A 22,076-nucleotide genomic window follows, 5' to 3' on the forward strand; every position below is an offset into this window, starting at 1 on the left:
CAGACGCCCTCACTCCCCACGCAGCTGCGAAACCACGCTGAGACCGAGCTGCCTGGGTCAAGCGACCTGTCTGTGACCGTCATGGCCCCTCCTTGCCCCCCACCCCCGCCTTACTCCACACCACGCGACAATCATTTTGTACGGACAGCAGGAATGGCCCTGTAAGGTTTTGTACGTTGGCGATTTGTTACCTAGAAAACCCACGGTGTCTCCGGCTTCTGGCATATTAATAAAAGCGCCTCTGCTTTGTAAGTGTGGCTGCCGCCTCCTGACATCGACATTCTGCGATCGTGGGGGATGCAGGGAGGTCCCCTTCCCGACCCCAGCTCAGCCCCAGCCCCACCCCCACATGTGCCCCAAAGCCCATACATCAGGCCCAAGAACCTTCAACCTTCAAACTTGAAATATTTAATAACTTTTCTCGGGAAGAAAAGACAGCTGAATCCCTTTCCTGCCGGCATAAGGCAATGAGGCAAATGCTTCAGGTGCTAATTGAAGCAGGTCACTGATGGCGGGTGGGGGTGGGGGTGGGGTGCCTGGTCCTCCCCAGAATGTGGGGGCACTGGAACCCCAGCCCAGGGGTCCCCCTGAGGTAGGCACAAGGCACAAATCCCCTCTGGTTTTGCAGCCGGAAAACCCAACGAGCAGGACACAGGAGTCTGCCTTCAGCCAGTGGGTGGTCCCGGAGGTGGAGCCTAGAGCTGTACCGTCCGTGTGGCAGCCGAGCCGTGGGCTGACAGTTTGGAGCCTCTGGGTTCAATAAAACACATTTCTGTGAAAACGTCACCTGCTTCTTCGGGCTTTATTAACGTGGTGACTAGAAAATTCATTCCCATTCTGTCGGACGGTGCAGCTCTAGGACTCGGCCCACGACGGCCCGGGGCCCAGGCACCTCAGGCGCCCTGTCCACGGCCCCACCGTCCTGAGTCCCTAAGCCTGGGTTTGGCAGCATGTGAGCCCTGAGACGATGCAGGTGGGTGGCAGGGACACCTACGGGTGGGGCTGGGCCTCTTAGTCGCCTCCAGCCCTGAACACTTCGCGATCCTTCCAACACCAGCTGAACGGCACCCCGGCACCCCCTACACCCCACCTTCGAGAGGCTCGCGATAACAAGGAAGGCTCCTTCCTTCCGCCTGGGACTGTCCGCCCCCTCAGGTCCAGTCTCCACAGCCCCAGAAAGGAGGCTTGGCTTCCTCCCTGCACACAGCAGTGCCTGGGAACCTCTAGCAAAGCGAGCGACCCCTCGATCCAGCCCACACCGCGCGCCCGCCACGCATGCCCACGCGGGCTCTACCGAAGGCGCCTCGGTCTCCGTCCTCATCCATCTTCCAGCTCACCGCCTGCAGTGACACCTCCCGGCCACCAGGTGGACCCGGCGCACAGCTCCACTCACACACTTTTCAAGTGAATCACCCCAAATTCGGTGAGCAGGGCCACCACGAGGAAGCTCACGTAGAAGAGGAGCAGGCAGAAGCCGTAGAGCTTGCTCAGCTGGAAGCACTGCAGCGGGACCGCGACCAGGGAACAGACGAGGCTGAGGCCCAGGGCGCCCGCCAAGACCCACACCAACAGGCCCTCTGGCTCCAGCTGCAGGGAGAGAGGCCAGGTCACGATACAGCCATCGGTCAATCAAACTGATGCTGAGGGCCCCTTGCTAGGGGCCAGCGAAGGCCTGCCCCACCCGGACCTTCAGTGTTTGAAGCCACCTAGTTGTGTGGGAGGCAGTAAGACAGACGTGAGCAGAGCAAGGACGATGGGCCGGGTACAGATCACGGGGTGGACAGCCCCAGGTGCCTAGCAACGGACAATCAATTGTAGGGTGGGACCTGCCCCAGGGGGACCATCCTCCCCTAGTCTACACTAGTCACGGGGTTCAGACCAGGGCCCCGGACCTTTCCTCCCTAGAGAACATCTGGGCCTCAGTTGTACGTCAGCTCCAGGCCCAGATAAGCACCAAAACCAGCCTCGGCTGGGGCTGGCGTCAGGGCCAGGTGCCTGGAATGATGACCCCCTTCCTGGTGCACGCCAAGCAATCAGCGAGACCGCGACCCTGAAAGGGCACACCTGGAAAGCTGCTGCATATTCTAGCATCTCCCCTAAAACTGCCACCCTTAAACCCTTAGGGGGGTCCTACCCGGTTTGCTCAGCGGTTAGAGCGTTGACCTGTGGACTGAAGGGTCTCAGGCTCCATTTCGGTCAAGGGCACGTACCTTGGTTGTAGGCCTGATCCTGGCCCCGGGTCGGGGGGCGTGTGGGAGGCAACCAGTCGATGTGTCTCTCTCACATCATTTCTGTGTCTCCCCCTCCCATTCTCTCTAGAAAATCAATTGAAAAAAATGTCCTCGGGTGAGGATTAACAAAAAAACAAAGAAAAAACCCCTCTTAGGACGGAGGAGGACCCGTGAGCTCTCCCGCTCCCTCTGGGAAGCACGCTGCGCCTTCCCCTTTACCCGCCCCTTCCTATTCCTCTTCCTCCTCCCCCCACCCCCCAGGTGTGTTACCATTAACCTCCTCACTCCCAAGCTCCAAGGGCCCTTCCGTTACCTCTTAACTTGCTTCCTAAACTACTTCCTTTTAAAAAAATATATATTTTATTGATTTTTTACAGAGAGGAAGGAAGAGGGATAGAGAGTTAGAAACATCAATGATGAGAGAATCATTGATCGGCTGCCTCCTGCACGCCCCCTACTAGGGATTAAGCCTGCAACCCGGGCAGATGTCCTGACCAGGAATTGAGCCGTGACCTCCTGGTTCATGGAACGACGCTCAACCACTGAGCCACACCGGCCGGGCCTAAGCCCATTTATTCTAGGAATTACTTCTATCTCTGTGATTTACCAAAGAAACGTTCTCTTACAGTCTGGGTCTTGGCTCTGAATCCTTTCCCAGCCAGAACCCAAGGACCGAGGCTGCTGAACCCAGGTTTGCTGTGACCCCACCGGTCCGACACCTGGTGCCCTCGTGTCGCCTGAACAGCCTGTGCTCATCTGTCAGGGCAGCAGTAGGGCTCGGGTACAATATGTTCGATATACATCACGTGACATTGTTGAAAAATTCTCAAGCAGCACAGAAAAGGAAATGAAACTGTCCCCACCTCACTTCTCCTCCTCCTGGACTTAGCGTGTGTCTAACATAGGCCGAGGATCTAACACTCACAGCCTTTCATCTTCACAACCACTCCTAGGGGGCGCGTCAGAGACTGAGTCATCAGTAAGTGACAGAGCCCTGGGGAAGTCGCAGCTCTTAACCAATACCCTGCCCTGCCTCCCCACACAGGGACACAGATGCATGTGCACACAGGTGGGTGCACACGGGTGTCGGTGCACAAACACACAGACCTGTGCGTCAAATCTGAGAACTGGCTCATATGACAGTGAGCGTTTATGAGCAGCCAGTATTTTGTTTCTTTCCCCAATTTTATTATTTTTTAATCCTCACCTGAGGATATTTCTTCCATTGATTTCTAGAGATAGTGGAAGGAAGAGAGGAGAGAAATGGAAGGGAGGACGGAGAGAGAGAGACATCAACTGGTTGCCTCCCACACAGCCCCCACCCAAGGCTGGGGAACCTGCAACCGAGGTACGTGCCCTTGACCAGGAATCGAACCCGAGAGAGACCCTTTGGTCCACTGAACCAAACCGGCCAGGGCTCACTCCACGGACACCCTTCCTAGACGGCCTTCCCAGGAGCCTGCCTGGCGTCGTAATGAATAGCAGGGGTGTTTTCTACACACAAAGCCGGTGGAATGCACATACACACTCCGGTGGACGAAAGGGGCCACATGCTGACCTGACAAGCTCAGGGGAGGCCCACCTGGCGGTCTTGCAAACTCAGAGACCTAAAGTCACCACAAAGGATGGTCTGAAATTTAACTAAAGCAGTTTTGGTGGGCAGTTACGTCCTAGGCCAGTATCTTCACTGACAAGGTCAACCTTTACCTTAACTGAGCCTATCTGTCTTTTTGCATCTATAACACACCCTTGAAACGTCTGGGTAACTTGTAACTTCCCTTTTTCTGGAGCCCCTGGGGCACAACAAAATGTGCTGGGCGCCCGGACAGATACCACAGATTCCGTCATCATCATGTTAATTGTTCCTGCACCCACCTAAGTATGTGTCCATCATTTTACTTCTTATCCAATCCCAGGGGTTTCCTCACTTTGCATTATCCCTCCTCCTTAATCTATCACCAATGAATTTCATGTAACCCACCTACATCCCTTTCCTTTGATTGCAATGTATAAATACAGATGTAGCCCGCCATTCTCCGGAGCACTATCTCAATTCGTTGAGGTTCTGCTTCCCGGCATATGTCGGCAGTTTGGCTCAAATAAACTCAAAAAATTCTTTACAGGTTTCAATGGTTTTTTACGTTAACACTCTCATCAGGGGGCCACCCTAAGGCCCCATTATCTGCACCTGCCTGAGAATCGATAAGGAAAGGAATCTTGAAACCCAGGAAGAGTACCAGCAAAATTTGCAGTGTGTTTACACCTTTGAGAAAGGCCAACTTTTCAAGCAGGGTAAGTAGCCATTTGCTTCTGGGCGTGGCCTCCGGAAAGGCTGGCCCTCCTGCCGGCTCATTGCAGGTCAGCAGCCGCAGAGGCTACTGAAGACTCAGAGCCAGGAGGAAGGGGGGGGGGGGGGGCTCTGCTCCCATCAATACCCACCTCAGCCTCCGGACATTCCAAGAGCGTTCACTCGCTGAGCCCTAAAACCATCCCCAGGGTCCCCGCCTCATCTAATCTCCCCCTCGTTTGGTCTCCCAAGTCACAGCCTTCCGCATAGAGATGCTGGGATAGGGGATGCAAACTGGCTGCCTTGCTGTTTGCCCTGCTCAACATTTTAATTTTTTCTGTTTTCATTGATTTTAGAGAGAGAGGAAGAGAGAAGGATAGACAGAGAGAAACATCAATGAGAGAAACATCATCGATCGGCTGCCTCCTGCTCACCACCCCACCCCCACTAGATCTGACCTCCTGGTTCATAGATCCACGCTCGACCACTGAGTCACACCAGCCAGGCCAATATTTTAAAAGAGCGAAAGTTCACCCAGGAACCTCGATTTCCTCTCTAGAAAACCTGACTACCTGGCCCCATGAGGCCCACCTGAACAGCCCAGACGTTTCCATCACCTGCCGGGCCCCGGCCAGCAGTATCTGAATTTTCCACCTTGGGACTGAGTCACTTAAGTGTCCTGCCCTCATCAGTCGGCAGGGAGCTTACATTAAAATGCAGCCGCCCAGCCCTAACTGGTTTGGCTCAGTGGATAGAGCGTCAGCCTGCAGACTGAAAGGTCCCAGGTTCGATTCCGGTCAAGGGCATGTACCTTGGTTGCGGGCACATCCCCAGTAGGAGATGTGCAGGAGGCAGCTGATCGATGTTTCTCTCTCATCTATGTTTCTAACGCTCTATCCCTCTCCCTTCCTCTCTGTAAAAAATCAATAAAATATATATTTTTAAAAATAGAAATAAAACGCAGCCGCCCAGCCGGGCCCCTGGAATGCCTGGGCCAGGAGGTCTCTTGCAGCTCCTCAGGGAATTCTCAGGTCCTCTTGAAGTGAGACCTTTGACCCTCAATGTGTTTCAGAACCTTCTCCACATCTGCTGGAGCCCCGTTCTAGGGCTGTCTCCAACCGATGGCACCTTCCCTCTCCTCCCGGCCCGCCCGTGTGGACAGCGTTGGGATGAGGTGTTCAGCCCGGCCCTGACCTCGTGGGTGCTTATCCAGGAAGTGGGGGAGGGGTGTGGTGGGGTGGTATCACCAGCCCCATTTCACAGGTGAGGAAACTGAAGCTCAGAGATGTCCTAACTCATCCAAAGTCATATAGCAGGAGGCTTAACTGATGGGACCAACACTTGAATCCAGGGGCCTCCGGCCCCTTCCCCCCAAACTACAGCTTATCACTCTGAATTGGAAGGAATACATTTTTCCAACCCTACATGCAAAACATTTTAAAGATATTCTACAGATCAGACTTGTGCCGAATTTAGACAAGTCCTCTCCCAGGAAGTGCAAAGTGCTCAGGTGTGAGTCACCTGTTATCCAGAGGACAAGAGGGGGGGGGGGGGGGGGAAGAGGAGGAGGAGGAGGAAGAGAAGAAGGAGGGGACATGGTAAGGAGGCCCGTTGCAGAAGGGCCTGGCCACTGGCCACTCACCTTCACCTCGGCGTGGCCCCTGGAGATCTGCAGCAGGCAGCCCAGGCCCACTCCCACCAGCACATCTGCAGCCTGGCTCAGGAAACTTGCTGGAACCACCCCATAACCCTGACCACACAGCCATTGGCTTTCCCTATGATCTACACCCCCCACCAGCTCCCAAACCCTGCCCGAGAGACCTCAGCCAGGTCTAGGAGGGCGAGCGTCCAGTGGGCATTTGCACTCAATCCCTGAGGCTCGAACCAGTGACAGACATGCTCAGTGCCTGGTGGGCACTCAGTACATGGGAACCTGAGGCTCGGCCAGGTAAAGTGACCGCCCATGGTCCACTGGGGGACTGGGACGGAGCACGGGTCAAGGCCACCTCTAGGGACTGCTCAGGGGACTCTGCTCAGGCAGGGCCCCTCCTTCCCACCCCAACCTGAGAGGTCAGAGCCGGCTCAGTGGGAACGAAAGGGCCCTGGAGTTACAGCCCCGAGGGTAGGCCTGCACTGAGAACCGGGCACCGTGAAGGATACTGAAAATGATGCCGCCGAAGCAGGCGGAGAACGCCATCCGGGGGTAGCCCTGGCGGGCCAGCGTGAAATCGGAGAAGACATCTGCGGGGGAACGAGAAGGCTGGCGTGGTGAGTGGCTGCCCCGGCCTCCCGGTCACTCACTCCTTCCTTCTTACCCACAGTCCTTCGGCCAACAAACGCGGATAAATGCCCCCGGGCCTGGCACTAGCTGGCTGGCTATGAGAGGCCACAGCGACCCCTAAGACACAATTCCCTTCCTTCACCCCCCTCTTCTCAGCAGAGGCAACTTTGTGGGTGTGACAGGCAACCCCCGATTTTCACCTGAGTCCATCTGCTGCTAGCATATTCGGTATCTCCATGCAAATTAGGTGTCTCCATGCAAATTAGGAAAAGGTGAGTGAGAGGAGATTTTAGCCCCCCAACACCTTCTTTGGTCACAACCTGGCCAGCCCGACATGGCGGCTGCAGCTAGAGAATTGTGTGTGTATGTACGTGCGAATACATGTCACACACGCATGCACACACCCTGCCTGACTCTGGGGAGCCGCAAGCGTCCGTGCAAGAGGGGAGCCGCACTGGGCTTCCACAGAACCTCCTGGCTCAGGGCATCCCGATGCCCAGTGATGGTCACTCCAAAAGGTCAGTGGGGCCCTGGCCACTGTGGTTCAGTTGGTTGAGGGTCACAGCATATACCAAGAGGTTGCTGGTTCAATTCCCAGTCAGGGCACATACCCAGGTTGTGGGCTCCATCCCCAGTCAGGGGTGTGCAGGAGGCACCGAATGATGGTTCTCTCTCATTGATGTTTCTCTCTCTCTCTCTCTCCCTCTCTCCCTCTCTCTTTCTCTCTCCCTTCCTCTCTCTCTCTAATCAATAAAAACATATTTAAAAAGAAATAAATAAAAACGTCAGCGGGCGCTCAGCCCATGCTGAGGGAAGTGCCCTGGACGTCCCTGCTCCGTGCCACTCTGGCTGGGGGAGCGAAGGGCAGGGATGTGGCTGTGCTCACCCCGCCCCCGCCCCCGCCCCCGCCCCCTGAGTCCCCAGTCACCTCCTACGCTGTTCCCCCAGGCCAGCAGCGTGAGGCCCAGGACGGTGTTGCTCAGCCGGAAGACCACGCCCAGGGACCGCAAGATGTTCACCACTTCCGTGGCGGCCGCGTTGATCCACAGGGCGCTGGTCAGGAAGCCCAGGAAGGCAAAGATCTGGGGAGGGGACAGCGTGCGGGTGGGACCAAGGCCGGCCCCCACAGACACAGCCTCAGTTCCTCATCTGTGAAACGGGGCGATAACAGTGCCGACTTCTCGAGGTTGTCATGAGCCCATAATGAGTTAATAGATGCAAGGAAACCAGAGCCAAGTACACAGTAAGTGCTCGATACAATGGTAGCTGAATATTGCTATTTCGAGAAGAGGTTCCCATAGCTTTCATCAGATTTCTGGTCTACGGGCCAAATGCCACGGATCATCACAAAAAGAAGCTCCCTGCCCTGGCCGGCGTGGCTCCGTGGATAGAGTGCTGACCTGTGGACTGAAGGGTCCGGGGTGCAATTCCAGTCAGGGACACATGCTGGGTTGCGGGCTCAACCCTTAGTGGGGGCGTGCAAGAGGCAGCCAATCAATGCTTCTCTCTCATCATTGATGTTTCTATCTCTCTCTCCCTTTCCCTTTCTCTCTGAAATAAATATATACAAATATATATATATATATATATATATATATATATATACACACACACTCTGTTAGCAGTCCCTCCCCATGCCCCCAACCTTCACCCCAGCCCCTCCCCTCTACTTCCTGTCTCTGTGGATCAGACATGTCATATAAGTGGCCTCACTGACTTCTACAAGATGTGGTCCTGTGTGACCACGTGTTCACTTAGCACCATGTTTTCAAGGTCCATCCCTGCCGAAGCAGGTGTCAGACTTCAAGGACTAGTAAGAAACACTGGCTGAAAACCATTTCTCTACATGAGCAATGAGCTGGGAGTTCGAGCCCTCTGGGTTGGCACATCCACTCCAAGTTTCTCAAAATAAAAACCACAATTTTTTTTCATCAATAAAAAATTGAAGTGTCGCCGGGCGGGCGTGGCTCAACCTATGAACCAGGAGGCCACAGTTCGATTCCCCGTCAGGGCACAGGCCCATTTGCAGGCTCGATCCCCGGTAGGGGGCGTTTGCGTGCAGAAGGCAGCGGATGGCTTTTGAGAAGGTCAACACACTGCTACCATTTAACCCAGCAATTCCGCTCCTAAAAACACACCCAGGAGAAATGAACGCCTATGTCCACACAAACACTGTTATACAGATGTTCACGGCAGCACAATTCATAACATCCCCAAAGTGCAAACAACCCAAATGCCCATCACCAGATGGATGGACACACAAAAGCATGCTATGGCCACATCATAGAATATTATTCAGCCACAAAAAAGACCTATTTACTGATGCACGTTACAATGTAGGTCACCTTTGAAAACATTTTGCTAATAAGGGAAAGAAGCCAGCCACAAAAGGCCACAGATTGCAGGGTTCCGTTTATATAAAATGTCCAGAATAGACAAATCTATAGAGACAGAAGGCAGCTGGGCAGTAGACAGGGGATGGAGGAAGAGGGGCGACAGGGTGGGACTGCTGGATATGGGTTTGCTTTTTGAGGTGATGAAAATGCCCTACAGTTGATAGAGGTGATGACTGTACAACTCTATGAATATACGGCTGACCCGTGAACAATGCAGGGGCTGGGGGTGCTGACCCCGTGCAGTCGGAAAGTCACGTCTAACTACAGCCGGCCCCTCTGCACCCACGGATTCCCACCTGTGGATCGAGAACACAGTGACCCTTGAACAACACAGATTTGGACTGTGTGGGTCTGCTTATAAGTTCAAGGGTCAACTGTACTAAAAACCACTGAACTGTACATTTCAAATAGGTGAATTTTATGGTATGGGAATTACATCTCAATAAAATAAAGCTGTTACAAATAAAAAGAGAGAGAGAGAGAGAGCAAGTGGACCTTGAACAGGTACTATAGCCCTCAACCGTGGCTTTAAAGACCTGTCATTGCAGAAAGTGGTTCCTGGCCCAACGACCCCAGAGGCGCAGGCAGGACACCTGCTGGGAAGACCTCACGTCCCCCTCCCGGCCCGGAGACCCCCGGATTCTTACCCAGTGAAGCCTGGGGGGCTCGCTGTTGGTCGTGGCAAAAAAGGTCACTGCAGCCCAGGCCGTGCCCGCGATCACCACTACGCCCCAGACAGGAAAGAGGCCGCCTATCTCATAGACGCCGTCTGCGGAGGGGTGAGGAAGGGAGCCGGTGCTCTGCACAGCTCCTGCGTGACACCTCCTCCTGGAGGCCCCCCCAGAATGACGGAGGAAGTTGGGGTGAGACCATGACTAGGGAGGCTGGGGTCCCTTACACCAGCACAGATTAAGTACCTGCTGGATGTCCAGGGTTCTGCTGCCGGGTGTGGTTGACAAGAAAACGCAGGGATGTGGGTGGGGAGGAGGGGTGTGGGCTGGCCTGGGCGGGGGTGGGGGGGGGCGGGTACTCACAGGCCCCCGACTGCAGCGTCAGGACCAAGACCAGGGGGCTGATCACCAGGTGCAGGCAGTTGAGGGGCCGCTTCCAGTTTCTGTCTTCCTTGTCGGGGTCCACGAGGGGGACGGTGAGCAGCAGCAGGAACTCCACCGGCAGCTGTCAAGTCCGAGAAAGGGGGAAGGTGTCGCCAGGGAGACCCGTGTCTGGGCTGGCTGCACCCAGAGCTCGGTTTCTCAAGGTTTTTTATAAGTTTATTTTTTTAAAAAATATTTTTATTGATTTCAGAGAGGAAGGGAAAGGGGGAGAGAGAGATAGAAACATCAGTGAGACTCATTGATCGGTTGCCTCCTGTACGCCCCACACTGGGGATCGAGCCTGCAACCCGGGCCTGTGCCCTGACTGGGAATCGAACCGTGACCTCCTGGGTCATAGGTCAACGCTCAACCACTGAGCCACGCCGGCCGGCTGCTATCGCCTGGATTAGGCTCCTGCTGCTGCTGCATCACATCGCCACACACGGCTGCCCTGCGACCACGCAGACCTATTCCCTCCGGCTCTGGGGGACGGAATTCTAAAACCAAGGCTCCTTCTGGCAGCAGGAGGCGAGTTCCCTCGTCTGTTCCAGCTCCCAGGGCGCTGCCTGCGCTCCTGGGCCCGTCTCTGAGCTGTGCTCCTGGGGTCCCGTCTCCTGAGGTGACCCTCTGCCCCCCTCTTTCCCTGTGAAGACCCCTGTGATGACACCGAGTCCCTGTAGATAATTCAGATAATCTTGCCATCTCAGGGCCCTGCGTCACATCTGCCACACAAGGTAACAATTCCACAGGTTCTGGGGACCAGCACAGGGACATCTTGGGGGGTGGGGGGGCATTATTCAGCCAATCACAGCGCCTCCTCCACTAGTCCTGACAGCCATACCTTCCAGAGGAACACACTGGGGCTCAGAGAGGCCGAGGAACCTCTCTAAAGCCACACAGAAGGGTTTATGCAGCTGGGATACAGGCCCCACACCTCGTGTTTTCAGCCCGATTCGTAGGAACACTGGCCGAGTGTTCACTCCGTGCTAGGCACCAGACTCAGCCCTTCACACACATTAGTCTATTGAGCTGCCACAGTCACTGTGGGAGGCTGGATTCTGTTCCGATTCTTCCATCCCTTCCGGCAACGGAAACAAACACCCACACGCTTGGTCAAGTGACTAGAGTGTGGCAGGAGGTCGTCCCCTGTCCCATTTCTGTTGACCGTGGCCACAGCACTTGCTGCGACCGAAGGGCTGTTGGTGAATGGGAGGTGAGCAGAGGCTGCCGATGTGCTTGTGAACTTTGCCTCGGTCTCTCCCGCCAAGAAAACAGCACAATCCCAAGAACCCACTGGCCCCAGAAGGAGCTGTGGGGCAGACCTGACCGCGGACCACAGCCTGGAAAGAGAGTCACCCTAGATGACCCAAAAGGTTGCCACTGTAAATCCATGAGGTTCTGGGGTCATTTGTTACGCAGCTTCGTCGCCACAGTAACTTCCTGATACAACCACTGCAGACGAAAGGCATTACCATTACCCCCAGTTGACAGTGGAGGAAAGTGAGGCTCAGAGAGGTGGTGTGACTTGCTCAAGGTCATGATGCAGCCAGAGCCACTGTGGGGTGCAAATATAGCTCCTTATGTGCCCGCCGGGACTGAGGGACCCTAAAATGGACACACGGTGGAGGTTCCAGGTTCCTCCAGGAGGAGAGAAGGGCTGTGAGTGTGCCCGCTGACTTCTTGTCCGGGGGAGGGAAGGCATTTGGACTCCAGCCTGCGTAGCCCTGCTCACATCCAGCCCTCAGGGGTCATGCAGCCCAGGGAAGTGACAGGTGATTAGAAAACTCTATCTTGTTCTCACTGGAACCCACCTTGACCCAGTCTCCCACCCAGACCGGGGTCCCCGCCCTCACCCAGGCAGGAGGGGTCCCTCCTCTTCTCTCCCTGTCCCTGGGCAGACGCTCTCCTCCGTGGGGGACTGAGCCCCAGGTCAGGCCACCAGCCAAGTTCAATGACTCAATTTCCCCACCAAGTCCCAGGTTATCTAATTCCAGGGGGGTCTCAGCAGTCCTCGCTGAGTTAGAGAAGGTTGAGTGGCCACCGTCACGAAGCCAGGGGCCCAGTTCCAGGGCCCTCTCCTACCTTGAGCACCTTGAGGACCCTCCAGGACGCCGACTTGTTCCTCCACTTCCTGCAGTCCAGGGGGTTGAGGGCCTGGGCCAGGATCTGAGCCGTGGTCTCCTGGTAGAAAAGCAGCGGCTGGTACTCTTCCCCTGGGGAACAGGCAGGGAGGGGCAGGTGTCGGGCTGGCTCGGCCTCCAGCAAAGCCTCTCCGCTCCCACCAGCGCTCCCCACCCTCGGAAGGAGGAAGCAGAAGGGCCTGGTGGCGGGCAGGTGAACTGGCCCACAGCTCAGCCGGGTGCGGTGGGAGGGGAGGCTGGTTTGCAGCCTTGATCCTGGAGCCTGGAACCTCTCCACTCCCCGACCCAGCCCTGGTGCCCCCACCCCAGCTGGGCCCAGGGCCCCGGACTCACGGTAGTCATAGCTGGTGGTGGTAGAAGACACCCGATCCTCCTCCTCGGAATCCGAGAGCATCTCTGGAGGAGAGAGGGGCGTGTCACGCCAGCCAGAGCCCAGAACCTCCCCATCCCCGCCCAGAGCAGGCCCCCCGGGCAACTGGGAGGGTGCAGGGGCCAGACCCTCTGGAGTTGGGATTGCTCAGTCATTGCCAGCACGCTCAGGAATCCTTACAGAGCCAGGAAGGCTAACGGGCAGAGGGTTTTCGAACGTGAGGATGGAGCTAGTAGACGCGGACAAGGCCAGGGAGGGGAGACCTCCCCAGCGCAGGCAGGAGCACGAGGTGGGGCTTTGAGTAGAAAAAGCACGAAGAGGAGATGGGCAATGGCCAAGGCCTCAGAGACGTCAGGCAGCAGCGAAGGGCGCGGGGGGAGGGGGAAAGGGGGGGGTCAGCCTCCACGGGGCCTCTCGTGGGGGACAACACAGACCCTCACCTGGAGTAGCTGGCATGGAGGAGACCAGGGACCGCCTCCGCTGCCACCGGTAGATCCAGGTGCAGAGAACCACCGTGACCACGTAGAAAACATACAAGCCCAGGTAACCTGCAGCCGGGGGCGCGTGTCACCAAGGGGCGTCCTGGCTGCAGGGCCCCGGGGACAGGGCTGCCCGTCCCACTGCTGGAGCCTGTTGGTGGTGGCTGTGTGTGTGCACCCTGCCCAGTGTCAGTAAGTGGGGCCCCCGCCCCCCTCCCCCGCCTTCCTGACCCACCATCCCTTCCTGCCGCCCTGCACCCTAACAACCCAATAGTCAAGGCCCTGAGGCCTGGCAGACAGTGGCCTCCCACTCAGGTGCTCCAGCTGGTGTCCTGCTCTGGGCCCTGGAGGCGGGGCCGGCAGCCGGCACCTCTGAGCTCTGCTGCCCAGGTGACAGGCACGGGAGGCCTGGCAGCAAGTGAAAAGGCGGCGGGAGAGTGTGGGCATCCCCCCTCCCCCGCGGGGTGCCCTGCTCTGGCAGGCCTGTGACCCGCCAGGACTGCTGCTCATGGGGGTGGGGGAGGCGCCAGCCACCGCTCCCTGCTCCTTCGGGCAAGGGGGGAACGGCTCCCATGGGGCGGGTCCCTGGGTGCCTGTGCATCCCCAAGCCCCTGGCTGCTTTCCTTAACCGCCTGCAACTGTCCCTCATCCCGGCCACCTGAGCCACGGGATGGACTGTGTGCGCTGCTGGTACCCTGATCGCCACGGCCAGCATCCTGGCTCGACTGCTTGTTAACATTTGAAATTATGCAAAGTCTGAACACAGCCCCTGGCTCCGCTTGCCCCCTTTGGTTACCTGGACCACACGTGCCTTTTCTGACTCAAACCCTACCTGAGCGGGGCTCCCATCGCTGGGCACCAGAGGAGCCCTGTGCCCTGCTGGCCGCCCCGTCCTGTCCCCCTGTGCCTCCCGCACCTCAGCCCTGGGATGACCGCGCCCGGCCCTGTGCTGCTCACCCAGGGCCCAGGCCAGCGTGACCCGGCCGCGGTAGAGGGCGGTGAAGGTCAGGAACACGGCCGCCATGTAGAACACGATGTCTCTGAGGAAGGGCCTGGAGGCGGCCGTGAAGGGGCGCAGGATGGCGATGCCGCCCGCCACCACGGTGGTCACCAGCACGCCGGCGCCTGGAGGAGAGGCCGCGTGCTCAGCGCCCACCCCCCCCCACACCGCACCTCCCCCTCCTGCGCCACCGCCCCGCAGCCAGGGCCGCTCCTACCGAACAGGGCCCCGAAGGCCAGGCCGGCCGTGTGTGGGTCCGAGAAGGCCACCAGGGCGCTGAAGATATCGGGCGCACCATTGCCAAACGCCAGGAAGGTGACGCCATGGGGGAGCGTGTCAAGGGGGGTCAGTGCAGAGGCCCCAGCCTGCCAGGCCTCTCCTGGGGCTGCCACCCGTGTCCCCGCCCTCCCGCCAGGGCACAGGACCCAAAGGATACTGCCACATTGTGGGACAGCTTGAGCGTCGTAGAAATCGCTGACAAGTTCGGGCAGAAACTGCGGAGAAACAGCAAATGGTGAGGACACCATAGTGAGGGACCCCCTGTGCCCACCCTTCCCCCAAACCTGGGGTCGCCCCAAGGTCAGCCTCCCAAGACCCCTGAGCCCAAGGCCAACTCACAACTTCTCCGCAGTGACCCCCAGAATCAGAAAGAGGTAGAGCAGCCAGAAAGCCTGGGTGGGGCCAGAGAGGGAAAGGTTAAGTCCAGCCTGGGCCACCGGCCCCGCCCACCGGCTCCCCAGCAGGGCCTCACATAGAGGGTGATGGCCAGAGGGAGGAGGCTGGGGGGGAAGTGGCAGAAGATGCCTTCCAGGTAGTCCAGGTAGCCCCCCTCGCTGCGGCAGTCAGGGTTGGTCCGGATGAAGTCACAGCGGTCGGAAGCGTTCAGGCCACACACGTCACGACACTGCAGGAAGGGGGGCGGGGGGGGACTCAGAGGTCCACACGCCAAGGGTGGCCAGACCGGGCCCACCTACACAGCTAGGATGACCCCCTGCAGCCTGCTCTCTCCTGCACACTGTAATCTTCTAAAAATAAACTTGTGATGGAAATTAACACAAGCAATTCATGAATACGTGTTTGTTTCAAACAAGAACAATAAACAATAAAGAAAGATTTCTAGATTTCCCCTCCTTATCCCTGCCGCCCATAATCCCACCTCTCTCCAGAGATCCTGCCATGATCAGTGGGAAGCGCACCCTTACAGACATTTCTCAGTTCGATGACAGTTGGACATTCACCCTATTTTACAGTTTGGTTTGTTTTACAGAAACGGATCCATCCCAGGCGTCTCTCTACGGAGCACACCTGTGCCCTCCCCACACTCCACAGGTGTATTTCCCTCGCCCTCTCTTTCTCCTAAGCTCCATCGGCCCTTCCTTTGCCTCTATAACTTGTTTCCTGAGCCCATTTCTACAGATCACTTCTACTTGTGACTTTCTAAATAAACCTCTGTGCTATAGATGAGGACGCTAAAGAAACAGACACATCCTAAATCTCTTCTTCCTGTGATCTGCTTTTACCACTTCACGTATTTGCCATATCCTATATAATAAAAGGCTAACATGCAAATTGTCCCCACGGGCAGGAGTTTGACCAACAGGGAGTTAGACGTGCGCTGACCACTAGGGGGCGGCACGGAACATGGTGGGCGTCAGCAATGCGGCCCTGGCAGCGGGTGGCAATGGAGGCACTGCCGGCCCCCATTGAGAGTGGGACCATGGCAGGATGGTGGAGCAGGTGAGTGGGCAGGTGCCAGGCCAAGGTGGGTGCAAAGGGAGCGCCCTCAGGGACACTCCGACCCAGGGGCGCAAGGCGGGTGCGAAGGGAGGCCCCGGCTGGCAGCCGGCAGCCAGCAGCCACTAGAGACCTTACCTGTGCACAAATTTTGTGCACTGGGCCTCTAGTACTGCCATCCTGATACAGAGTGATGAAGAGGGTGATAAAAGTCAAAACATTCTGAGTGCCAGGAGCTTAAATGCATCTCAATTAATCTGCACAACAACCTTGTGAGGAAGGTACTGTTATCACGCCCACAGACAGATGAGGAGAGTAAGGCCGTGTCCTGGTTCCACTCCGAGGTAGTCAGGGCTGGAACCCAGCCATCTGAGGCTCTAGAAACCCTACTCCTATCAGAGCCCCGAGGTAGTCAGGGCTGGAACCCAGCCATTTGAGGCTCTAGAAACCCTACTCCTATCACAGCCCCTGCCTCACTGCAGTCATTTTTTTTAGTTTTGTTATGTTAATCCTCACATGAGGATATTTTTCCATTGATTTTTAGAAAAAGTGGAAGGGAGCGGGGAGAGAGAGAGAGACATTGATTGGTTGCCTGTAGCACATGTCCAGGGCGGGGATCGTGTCTGCAACCGAGGTGTGTGCCCGTGACTGGAATAGAGCCCGGGACCCTTCAGTCTGTGGGCTGATGCTCTATCCACTGTGCCAAACTGGCTAGGGGCTCACTGTTGTCTTTTTAACAGCACCCCAGTATTTCATACTATGAATGGTCCATGGTGGAGATAACATTTCCCTACCATGGGCATTTGGGTGTGCCTAATTTCCCAATAACAGCAGCAATGAACTTCTTTACACATGACTCGCCAGGCACACACAAGACTATTTTGTCGAGAGAATTCCAGAAGTGAAAGTGCTGAGTCAGAGCTGATCCTAGCCTGGGTTCCTCCGGAGGCAACCCCGAGACAAGAAGTTGCAGGAATACCTCCTCTTAGGGCGCTTCGCAGATCTGCCTTTATTACAGGGGTGTCTGCGGCAGCCCTGCGTGCAGCAAGTCCACTGGCGCCGTTTTTCCACGAGTTCAAACCCTGATTCTGCCCCTTCCCTCGTGGCCAACTTCCCCTCCCGGGACCTCAGCGTCCGCATCTATAGCACAGAGATAATCATACCCATGTCAGGGGTTTTCGGGAGGACTTGGTGAGCTTGGCCCAGTGCTCGATAAATCCGAGATAATCTCATACAAACTACAGTTGGCCCCGGTTTCCCTGCACCCAGCCAAGCACACCCCAGGAGGCAGCCGTCCATTGTATGACCACAGTAACCACAAATTGCTTTCCCCATCGGTGAAATGGCCTAATTACCCGTTCGCCAGCCTCAGAGGGCAGAGCAAGAAAGCACTTAGCAGCCCCATAAAGTTGGTGCAGGCGCTAGACACTCAGCCCGTTGGTACAAGTGGGGAGGAACCGCTGAAGAAAATAGAAGGCAGAACTTCTGCCCCTGCAGCTGGAGGGGACTGGGGGGCAGGGGTGGGGGGACGTTATCTTGAGCAGACCCTGCCTTTAGTCATTCACCCCTAATCCACTGTGACCTCTCCACCCCTTACAGACCTCAGAACAGAATGATGCAAGTTCTCAATGGCCCACACCCTCCCTGCCTTGGGAGAAAACCTGTTTGCCTCTCACCCCAGGGATCCGTTGCTTCTCACTCAGTGCATCGAAGTCAATGTCATCACCATCCGCCCAGTGGCTGAGGTCAGGAATCTAAAGCCATCCTGACTCCTCTCTTTCTTCCACCGCTACGCCCTCCATCTAATCCATCCCAATTATTGCGCCTCTGACATCCAAATCTCACCACTTCTTTCCTACCTCCCAGACCCACCATCTGCCTCCCCACTGGTGCCCTTGCTATCACTCTTACCCCTCTCAATCCATTTTCCCCAGAGAAGCCAGAGAGATCCTTTGAAAAAAATAAATCTGGCCATAACGGTTTGGCTCAGTGGATAGAACGTCGGCCTGCGGACTCAAGGGTCCCAGGTTCGATTCCGGTCAAGGGCATGTACCTAGGTTGCGGGCACATCCCCAGTAGGGAGTGTGCAGGAGGCAGCTGATTGATGTTTCTCTCTCATTGATGTTGCTAACTCTCTATCCCTCTCCCTTCCTCTCTGTAAAAAAATCAATAAAATATATATTTTTTTAAATACATAAATCTGATTTTGACATGCCTCTGCTTAAAACCCTCCATTGGCTCTTCACTATCATAAAACAAGTCTAACCTCCTAGCCTCAGCATGTGAGGCCTTTTATAATCTGACCACCACAACCTCTCCATCCTTATCTGTTAACTCTCTCCCCCTCACTCTGTTACAGCCATTCTGGCCTCCTCACTCCTACAGGAACATACTAAACTTGTTTTTCCACCAGAACCTTTGTACTTGTTATTCTCTTCTGCCTAGAATGCTCTACCCCCAGAGGTCTGTACAAGTGGCTTCTTTTCTTCATTCAGGGCTTGGCTCATAGAAGCCATCTGGGACCACCCAATCTGAAACAGTTGGAAATATACCCTCCCCCTTACAGCCCCGCCTCCCCAATATTACTTGATCCTATTTGCAGCATCTTACCACCTGAAGCTTACATATTTTTACTGATTTCAGAGAGGAAGGGAAAGGGAGAGAGAAAGATAGAACATCAATGATGACAATCATTGATCAGCTGTCTCCTGCATGCCCCCTACTGGGGATCCAGCCCCCAACAGGGCATATGCCCTTGACTAGAATCGAACCCCGGACCCTTCAGTCCACAGATCAACACTCTATCCACTGAGCCAAGCTGGCTAGGGCACATGCTTACTTCTTTATCTGAGCTCCCAGGACACTGTCAGCTCCGTGAAGGCAGGGATTTTTCTCTCTATTGTTCCCTGGTATATCCCAGGGATCCGCTTAGTGCCTGGCACACAGTAGGTGCACAATAAATTTGTGGATTGAATGAATTCACCCCTACCTGATGCCAGCTTTCCGCCTGGATACTCACATCTACCACGGGGGTCTGGTTCACAGCAGAGGCTGGAAATGGGGGGCTGGTGTGGGCCCCTGTAGATAGGCCACTGGCCACGGACACTCTGTCCACCATCAGCAGCACACAGAGCCAGCACAGCACCCAGTGCCCATTCCGTCGTCCGCCGGCCATCGGCCCCCACGGGGCCTGGCCTTCACCCTCTGCTTCCCCTTCCGCGGTGGTTCAGTTTCAAATGGCTGGCAGCTCCGGCCGCTATAGGTTGGGGGTGAGAAGGAGGGACAGTGTCACTAAAGACCCCAAGACCCAGCAGGAGGGGCCTGCAAACTTTTTCAACTGAGGAACCGCCCTCCTTCCTCCCCCACCCCCCAAAGGAAAACCAAGGTAGAAACGCACTAGCACCCATGGCCTCATTTCATCCCCCAACTCGCCTAGAGGGGGGTGCTAGTGCTCCCAGTCTACCCAGGAGCCACCTGGAGGCAGAGCCAGAGGTCGCCTCCTCCTCTAGGTCTGGGAACAACTCAGGAGCAGTTATGGTCCCCGCCCCTTTTACAGAGGAGGGAGCAGGGCTCAGAGAAGTTGCTCCAGCTGCCCGAGGCCACACAGCAAGGAGGTCACAAAGCCATCAGTGCCTTTGATATGGAGATCGAGGCCCAGAGGGAAGCGAATTGCTCAGTCACAGCCTGTTAGCAGATTCCGGCTGGACTCAGCCTCTTCCCTAAACATCAGGGCAAAAAACAACTTCGTTTTTCTTCCTAAGAAAAACTGGGGGGCTGAGGGGGGACCTCTGGCACATTCATTTCCTTCTCTGGGCTCTCCCACACGTCACGGATGAGCAGGTTCTATTTTTGCCAGCAAGAAAAACACCGCCCAGAAAACAACGTTGTTTTTTGTAATCCTTTGCACAGTCGTTTCTCAACGTCCTGGCAGGGGCGGGAGGAGGCCCGGAGGAAGAGAGGGAGAGGGAAGGGGCCGAAGCACCAGCACAGCATCTTTCCTCACCTGTTGGCTCGAACCCCCTTTGCTGCCCTGAACTTCACTTGTCACCGACTTGGAAGCGCTGACCCGCAGCCAGAGACTCCCGGCTTCCAATATCGGGGCGATCACTTCCAACCTCCGAGCCTCTGGTTCGCCCGTAGCCTGGAGACAAACGCTGGCCCCTCGGAGCACACAACGAGGGCTCGATAAATGCTCGCGCCTTCGGTGCCCCCAGCGCGAGGATCCGCACGCGCCTCCTCTTTCTGGGGCGCGGGTTTCGTGTACTCAGTCCAGGGGGGCGTCTATGGGGCGGCCTCCTGCGCGCCCACCGGCGCCCAGCGCTCCCCCGACGCTCGCAAGTTGCGCAAACCTCAGAGGAGGGCGCGGGGCAGGACCCCGGGGCCGCGACCACCTCGGCGGCTGCACTTGGTAGACACGCGATTCCGAGAACCTCCAGGTGCTGCTGCGCAAACCCGACCGAGGCTGAGAAGTTGCACTCGGAGCGCCGGTCTGCCTAGCGGGCGGGCAGGCTCCTCGTACCTCGTGCAGGGCCTCGGACCCGCCACCTCCGAGCCTCGACTTCGCGGGGCCTCGCACGGCCTTCCCGGTCCCCGCCCGCTGGCCCGCGCCACCCAGCCTCCCGCCCCCGACACCGCCCGCCCAGGCGGTTGTGTCCGGGCCGGTCCCGGAGCTGGTCCCAGGCTCCCCCCGCTCGGGCCCCGCCCCTTACACGGCCCCGGCCCGAGGACACGCCCCCTAGAGCTCGCCCCGCCCCTGCCCTTAAAGGCACAGGCTCCCGGGGAGGTCCTGAGGGTCTAGCAGTCTCACTCGCCACCCTCTTCGGAGCCCACTGTCTGCCCATAGGTTCTGCTTTCGCCGCTAAAGCAGAAGCGAGCTGAAACCAGATGAGTTAAGGCAGCAGGAGTCCAGAGAGGGGAAGTTAAAAGGTGAAACTAAAGGGTTCTGTTCCCGAGGGAGGGGCGGGCAAGAAGACGCCAAAATGTTTCTGATCACGGACGGTGATAAGGAGTATTGGAGATGGCCCCAGGTGGGAGCGCCCCGCCCTGCCCGCAGATATTCCAGCTGTCCTGCCCGCACGCCTCTATCTGAGAAAACCCCTAACTGGGTTGAGCATTTGCCTCTAGTCCAGCGGTTCTCAACCTGGGGGTCCGACCCTTTGGGGGTCGAACGACCCTTTCACAGGGGTCGCCTAAGACCATCAGAAAACACATCTATAATTACATATTGTTTTTGTGATTCATCACTATGCTTTAATTACGTTCAATTTGTAACAATGAAAACACATCCTGCATATCAGATATTTACATGACGATTCATAACAGTAGCAACATTACAGTTATGAAGTAGCAACGAAAGTAATTTTATAGTTGGAGGTCACCACAACATGAGGAACTGTATTAAAGGGTCACAGCGTTAGGAAGGTTGAGAACCACTCTTCTAGTAGCATAGCTTTTTTGTTGTTGTTAATCCTCAATTTTTTTCCATTGATTTTTAGAGAGAGTGGAAGGGAGGGAGTGGGGAAGGAGAGAGAGATTGGTTGTCCAGGAATCCATCCTGCAACCCAGGTATGCGCTCTTGACCTTGAATCAAACCCACAACCCTTCTATGCTCTGGGGAACACTCTAACCACTGAGCAACACCGCCAAGGGCTAGTAGCATAGCTTTTGAGAGAGGAAGGCAGCCTCGCTGGTGTGGTTCAGTGGATTGAGCATCATTCCATTCACCAAGAAGTCACTGGTTCAATTCCAGGTCAGGGCACATTCCTGGGTTGCAGGCTTGATCCTCAGTAGGGGGTGTGTAGGAGGCAGTTGATCGATATTTCTTTCTCTCTTTTCCTCTCTCTAAAATCAATTTTTAAAAATAAAGAGAGAGAGAAAGAGAGAGGAAGGCAAATAGATCAAGACAGGGGAATTAGTGATCTGCTTGTCCCGGCCTCCTGGGGAAGTTCTGGTCATTTCTGTCTTCCTGCCACTGGCCTGGGGAGAGCTCGGGGTTGGGACAGGGGTGATGAGGCTGGGAGCCAGCGTCTCCTCCCAGGCGCTCCTCCAGCCCCACACCCACGT

At 56.3% G+C, this 22,076-nt stretch overlaps 1 protein-coding gene across 2 annotated transcripts; it reads right to left on the reverse strand.

Annotated features, from left to right (window-relative positions):
* Positions 1–385: 385 nt before the first annotated feature.
* On the reverse strand, positions 386–20,657 carry SLC8B1 (solute carrier family 8 member B1). 2 transcript variants are annotated; one of them, XM_036353265.1, is made up of 16 exons: positions 20,017–20,657; positions 19,003–19,269; positions 15,031–15,183; positions 14,898–14,950; positions 14,716–14,773; positions 14,497–14,602; positions 14,237–14,404; positions 13,241–13,348; positions 12,764–12,826; positions 12,372–12,502; positions 10,230–10,371; positions 9,843–9,964; positions 7,728–7,881; positions 6,679–6,759; positions 6,161–6,225; positions 386–1,587 (listed from the first exon to the last, which is right to left on the reverse strand). In XM_036353265.1, the coding sequence occupies exons 2-16, from the start codon at positions 19,186–19,188 to the stop codon at positions 1,390–1,392; spliced, it is 1,788 nt and encodes a 595-aa protein (XP_036209158.1). In that variant the 5' UTR covers positions 19,189–19,269; positions 20,017–20,657; the 3' UTR covers positions 386–1,389. The 2 variants fall into 2 exon arrangements, with proteins under 2 accessions (XP_036209158.1, XP_036209159.1); XM_036353266.1 differs by having other exon boundaries at positions 19,033–19,269; positions 20,017–20,655.
* Between the last annotated feature and the right edge of the window lie 1,419 nt (positions 20,658–22,076).

The sequence above is a fragment of the Myotis myotis genome, unplaced genomic scaffold, assembly GCF_014108235.1.
Source record: "Myotis myotis isolate mMyoMyo1 unplaced genomic scaffold, mMyoMyo1.p scaffold_m19_p_20, whole genome shotgun sequence".
Lineage (NCBI taxonomy): Eukaryota > Metazoa > Chordata > Mammalia > Chiroptera > Vespertilionidae > Myotis > Myotis myotis.